The 6,779-nt window shown below is 50.6% G+C and overlaps 1 protein-coding gene across 1 annotated transcript in view; it reads left to right on the top strand.

Moving 5' to 3' along the window:
• Positions 1-6,779, top strand: part of astn2 (astrotactin 2) — a gene marked incomplete at both ends in the record, with an annotated part of 337,790 nt that overhangs the window by 291,219 nt on the left and 39,792 nt on the right. Inside the window, one exon of the mRNA XM_080530321.1 lies at positions 346-494. Within this exon, the coding sequence (XP_080386447.1) occupies positions 346-494 (149 nt within the window). The remainder of the gene's footprint in view (positions 1-345; positions 495-6,779) is intronic.

The following is a 6,779-nucleotide window of genomic DNA, read 5'->3' as shown; positions in this document are numbered from 1 at the left end:
GTTCTCTCTCTAATAGCACTGCTGTGAGTCATAGACGCACTGACCTGTACACTCTTGATACTGTTCCTCTCCTGAGAAACTCCACTCATTGTTACCTGAGGAAACTTTGAAAGGGAGAAAGAAAGTCTTTCTACACAACTACACATTTCCCCCGTATTAAATCCCCACCGATCTACTGTATGAATGGATTGATCAATTACACGAAATGTATATATCTACTGCGCATTATTACTGATATAGGTAGTTATTGAACGTTATACCTAAACAATCTTTTGAAAATGGCTGTCATACTGTCATCCAACTGAAAAATGATACCCTGATACCCCCCCGCCTATCCCCCCACAGACTGAGACTGGCCCCCCATCTGGAGCCCTCAAGCACCATGGTGGCTCTGGAATGGCTGGACGTGGAGCCTCTGATTGGCTGCAAAGTGTCTGATTACATCATCCAGCACAAGCGGGTGGAGGACCCCTCGGAAGCTGAGATCTACACAGGTAGGGGACAGTAGAGGTGGGGGTGGAGGAGGTGTTGGAGGAGGTGGAGGTGGATGACGGCAATTTCGTCATCATCAAAGGTACAGTCACAATCACAATCACTTTGGTAGATGTGATTGGGGTGGGGTGGGGGGGGGGGGGGGTGGGTGGAGTTGTCTTGTGTGAGTTTTGTGTTTTGCATTCTTTGTTATTGCTGAACCTGTGCGATATACCGTACGTTGCATCAAATGAGCATATTCCTATAAACCACACCAGTATAAACATACACTGGCTAAACATGTTACTCTCTGCCTTTCCATATTCCAACCATCTCACCGCTGGTGAGTTGACTCGGGTATTGACAAGTGGTGTTAATCCTCCATGAAAGCCAGAGGTGATCTGTTTGAGCAGCCTGCGAGCCACTGCTGACCGGTGGGGCCATAGTCATGATGTAATGGATAGGAATATCCTTCTGTGAAAAACAGCAGCCAGGACCCAGAAGAGTAAATATAGCAACCTGATCACTCTGTTGATCTGGTGTAATGACGTCTAGCCAATGACCTGCTTCTGTTGGTGGTAACCACCTCGAACACAAGGTTACTCATTCTGGTGGGGGGAGAGGAGGAGGAGGAGGGAGAGGAGGGAGAGTTGGAAGGAAGAGGGGAAAGAGGAGGTGGAGGTGAGGAAGAGAGTGGGGGGAGGAACGAAAAGGAAAGAAGGTGGGGGTTTGTGAGGTGAAGGAGAGAGAAAATATTAGATTTGGGTGGGCATAAGGGGGGGGGAGGGGCTGAGGAGGAGGAGGAGGAGGAGGAAAATGGTAGATGGGGGCAGAGTGGTTGGTAGGGGGGGGTAGGGGAAAGAGGTGGTGGATAGGAGAAGGAGGAGGAGGAGGAGGAGGAGGAGCAAGAATACAGGGATGGATGTGTAGGTAGGCAGGGAGGCGGTGGAGACGAAGGGGGAGAGAGGAGGAGGCGGCGGCAAGCAATTTGACAGGATCCATAATTGGTGCCGCTAACCTGACCCCTCGGGCTAGAGGGGTGAGTCACAGCATCGCTGATATAATAAGAATGTATTAAAAAAGTGGGGGAAAAATGAGGGAGTGTGGAAGTAGCTATCATTAACGCGGCTGCCTGCACATACACACACACACACACACACACACACACACACACACACCAGTCAGTGCCCACCGCTTGGCCGGTGGTGCAGACCGGTCGTCCATCACCCTCCTGGGTAGGGGCACTGATGAGGCCCAGCAGCGGGCACGGATACTCATCCTGGCTGAGGGGAGGCAGGAGGGGGCAGACGGCGTGTGGGTGACTCACCCCTCTGTCCTCCAACCATCTCACCTCTCATCAGTACGACTCTACCCCCCCACTGTCAGGGTCGTCCAGGATACAGATGAGAACATGACGTCTGTGTCACTTTCTCTCCGTCTGTCTTCCTATCAATTTCACAATTTTTCTCTCTCTCTCTTTCTCTTTCTCTCTCTCTCTCTCTCTCTCTCTCTCTCTCTCTATCTGGAAACAGCATGTTATCTTCCTTGAAACAGCATGTGGTGATGAGATTTGGGTCTGTGTGCATGTGTGCCTGCGTGCGTGTAATCAAGAGAGAGAGAGAGAGAGAGAGAGAGAGAGAGAGAGTGAGGGAAAGAAAGACGTTGGCATGGCATCTCTCAGGCCATCTCGATTGGAAACATCCTCAGGATGATCTATCATAAACCGTAGAAACACTCGCCTGAGCCTGCTGCCTTTTTGACGTCACAGATCGAATCAAACCCTCCATTGTTCTCCGAACGGGGGTGGGGGGGGGGGGGGGGGGTGTAGGGGAGGAGGGGGATGGGGGCGAGGGGGGTGAAGGGGAGGAGGGGGCTGGGGGGGGGATCAACAGTGCTGATACAAACTTGGAAATGGTCTGGGAGGTGGATTTATTAAATAATAGGGAGTTCTTAGAAGAAGGAGTAATTCTCCATGACTTTGGGGAAGAGGAGACGACGTGCCCAACCAATGACACTGTACCCTTTCACCTGTATTAGACGACACGTCAACGCAGGCAGACAGGTCCTGTATTAGATGACACGTCAACGCAGGCAGACAGGTCCTGTATTAGACGACACGTCAACGCAGGCAGACAGGTCCTGTATTAGACGACACGTCAACGCAGGCAGACAGGTCCTGTATTAGATGACACGTCAACGCAGGCAGACAGGTCCTGTATTAGATGACACGTCAACGCAGGCAGACAGGTCCTGTATTAGATGACACGTCAACGCAGGCAGACAGGTCCTGTATTAGACGACACGTCAACGCAGGCAGACAGGTCCTGTATTAGACGACACGTCAACGCAGGCAGACAGGTCCTGTATTAGACGACACGTCAACGCAGACAGACAGGTCCTGTATTAGACGACACGTCAACGCAGACAGACAGGTCCTGTATTAGACGACACGTCAACGCAGACAGACAGGTCCTGTATTAGACGACACGTCAACGCAGACAGACAGGTCCTGTATTAGACGACACGTCAACGCAGACAGACAGGTCCTGTATTAGACGACACGTCAACGCAGACAGACAGGTCCTGTATTAGACGACACGTCAACGCAGGCAGACAGGTCCTGTATTAGACGACACGTCAACGCAGGCAGACAGGTCCTGTATTAGACGACACGTCAACGCAGGCAGACGGGTCCTGTATTAGACGACACGTCAACGCAGACAGACAGGTCCTGTATAAGACGACACGTCAACGCAGGCAGACAGGTCCTGTATTAGACGACACGTCAACGCAGGCAGACAGGTCCTGTATTAGACGACACGTCAACGCAGGCAGACAGGTCCTGTATTAGACGACATGTCAACGCAGGCAGACAGGTCCTGTATTAGATGACACGTCAACGCAGGCAGACAGGTCCTGTATTAGACGACACGTCAACGCAGGCAGACAGGTCCTGTATTAGACGACACGTCAACGCAGGCAGACAGGTCCTGTATTAGACGACACGTCAACGCAGGCAGACAGGTCCTGTATTAGACGACACGTCAACGCAGACAGACAGGTCCTGTATTAGACGACACGTCAACGCAGACAGACAGGTCCTTTATTAGACGACACGTCAACGCAGACAGACAGGTCCTGTATTAGACGACACGTCAACGCAGGCAGACAGGTCCTGTATTAGACGACACGTCAACGCAGGCAGACAGGTCCTGTATTAGACGACATGTCAACGCAGGCAGACAGGTCCTGTATTAGACGACACGTCAACGCAGGCAGACAGGTCCTGTATTAGACGACACGTCAACGCGGGCAGACAGGTTTTGATACTGTAGCTACAGCACAGATAAAACCAGGCTTAGTAGCGTTTTTCGTCACCACCCTTTTCGATTTCATTTCAAAACCCTCTCTCGGGAAATTGGTTTATCCTTCCCCTATGCCGCTGACCCGTTTGGTCTTTAAAGACCTACGCTGCAAGTCCTGATTTGGAAAAAGAGTTTGTGTTTTATATTAAAAACAGAGAGAGACAGAGAGGGTGTGTGTGTGTGTGTGGGAGGGTGGGGGGCGTTGAGGGCTTAGATATGAAGAGCAGGTATTGAACTTTAGCCTCAGTCCCCGGTCACCTGATGGCTTTAAACTGCAGATGAGACTTCCACGAAACACCGGGCGATCAAAACCAGACCGCCGCGCTTCCACTCCGCTCTCGTCAGCCCCCCGATCTGGGCCACACACCAGCTGGATACACCTGCCAAGTGAACTTGAGTGCTGTTCAGCGCTGTTCACTTTAATATCTCATAATATGTCTGCAGGTTTGTACTAGGTACGAGACCCTCCTGTAGTTAAATCCGTTTTAGCCTAAATGGCTTTTGCATTGCAAAAAGTTACTTGCTGCATCGGCACAATATAAAAAGGCTAGTCCAGGGGCTTCAGGATACGTCTGGGTGTGTCAGCTAAAGCAAGATCCACATCTAATCGTTTGATACAGCACATATTCCGAAATGTCAATATGGTGGTTTTGCCTTCATAAGGAGTGCTTCTATGGGGTTATCAACAGTGCGATGGCTTGATCGCTTGCATAATACACATGTTAGAACTCTGATAGTACTTCCATTTGTGTTATGACAAACCACTCAACTCCATCCAACATGCAATTGCCAAATTCCAATATGAGAACATGTTAATAATATGCTTGTTACCGCAGTAATTACACTGTTACTACACTGGTATAGCGGTACAACTTGGTGTAAACCGTGTCCAGCCCTTGGAGAGACAGGAGAGACAGTGCGTTCTCTCCTCCGGCTGACCTGATTGTGTTGTAGTCAGGTGGACTCAGACCGGACCATCTGCTGTAGGCAGATGTGGTCAGACCAGAACCATCTTAGTCGTCGAGGTAACGCCACCCTGAGCCACATCTGCGTTCGTCGTCAGCACCTCTCCGGATCCTTAGATCTGCCCCTCAGATCATTGGGAGCGGTCCATAAAGCCTGAAGTTTCTGTGTCAGTCGTTCCGTCGTTCTGGCTACTCCCGTCTCCCTCGCAAATCTCCCTTGCCGAGGTCAGGGAGCAGCGAGAGAGAGAGAGAGATGGACCGACTCTCTTTGATGTGCTTGGACAGTTGCCTAGTCTTCTAGTACATAAATCCCGGTGTGTATACGATTCCTACGCCCTGCGATCTCTCCGCTGGCAGCCCATCAGTCACCCGCTGGTCCCCCCCCCCCCCCCCCAAAAGGTAAGGTCTCTTCTTCTGGGCTTCAACAGCCCTGTGAGCTCCATTCACCCAGGCCCTTCAACAGCTCCCTGAGCCCCCTCCACCCAAGGCTTCAACAGCCATTTGAGCCCCTGCCATCCACTCCCCTGGCAATAAGCAGGCCTCAAATCCCCTTCTAACCCCCGCTCCACCTCTTATCAGTTACGATCTTCTTCCTCTGCTTTTTTTCTTATCTCTATGTCCATCCTCTTACTGAATTAGATCAAGAGTTCATTCCCCTATTACTGTTAAACCCCTGCTAGCTGCTGTGTGGAATGGCAGAGAGAACCCATTGAACACATTGGGTTTGGAAACATGGGAGAGAGGTTAGAGCTAGGCCAGGTCTCGCTCGGCAGTGGCTAACCTGAACAGAAGCAGTCTGGGGCGGACTGCGACGGTGGTTTGGGAGGGATTGTGTTACCTGTGGGTCGGTCTTGCGTAACGGTGAGGGATTTGGACGGGTATTAGTGGCTATAATGAAGTTATAGTGCAGTACTTTTGGGGAGTTGAGATTTCTGGCCGATAACTTCCTAAACCGGACGCCTGTATTAGCTTGTTGTGTAACATCCACATTACCCTTGGTGATTGAAGAACTGCAGAAAGGTAGGAGTAGATAAAGAGAAGGAAGACTGTATGAAAGGGTAGACCCCCCCCTCCTCCTCCTCCTCTTCAGTTGCTCCTCAGTTGTCAGTGGAGGTAATCTCTACCCTCTCTCTTTAAAAGCCTCTCATTTCCCGGTCGTAAAGCGGGGACTTCCTCCATCAGACAGGTACATGTACGGTCAGCTCTGGTTCAGCCTTGTTAACTCTCCGCCTGATCCCTGGGCTACGCCACAGAAACTAACTCATCGCCGTAAAAACGAAGAGTCCCCTCTGAACCCAGTTCCTTATACTTACCAGCGAGAGGCCTGAGGGACGTTCAAACGTTCAGACGTGCTCTGAGGGGAACGCGTCGTATATGTCGGAGAATTAAGAGCACTGTCTTCCTTTTTAGCCCGTTTCTCTTTTCTTCTGACCTTGACCCCTCGGTTAACAAGCACAAGAGGACAAAGTTTAACGAGGAAAGATTTGTTTCTTAATCTTGTCTGAGGTAGTGCCGAGTTGAGTGCCCCTTCGCAAAAGTAAAACAAAAACAAACAAAAACAAGCAACACTGAGCATCGACTCGTTATTCACTGGCTGGCCAAACATCCGCCCTCCTCCCCTCCCCCTCCCCGCACACTCTCTCCACATGTTGTTGTGATATCGCGCAAATTTCACAAACAACCCTGGTGATCACCTAAGGGCGATTGACTCACTGCCCGCAAATATGTTTTGCATTTACTAATCAAACTGGGTACGGGTGTTTAGCGTTATGCTGACCAACGACGGAGAATGTTCTAGTTACTCTGTCTATAAACACAATTTTATTGTGTTTCTGTTGTGTTCTGAAAGGATCTTACCTACCTCGGTGCTGTTGCAGACTTTCTCGATGTGGTAGCAGGGTTACTTTGTGTGCCTTCTCTTCTCTCCCTCTCTCCTCTCTCCCCCTCTCATTCCCTCCCTCTCTCCGTCTCTCCTTCT

Source organism: Nansenia antarctica, assembly GCF_963989245.1.
Source record: "Nansenia antarctica genome assembly, chromosome: 4".
NCBI classification, from domain to species: Eukaryota; Metazoa; Chordata; class Actinopteri; order Argentiniformes; family Microstomatidae; genus Nansenia; species Nansenia antarctica.
Note: the sequence above shows the minus strand (reverse complement) of the source record. Positions and strands in the feature narration are given on the sequence as shown.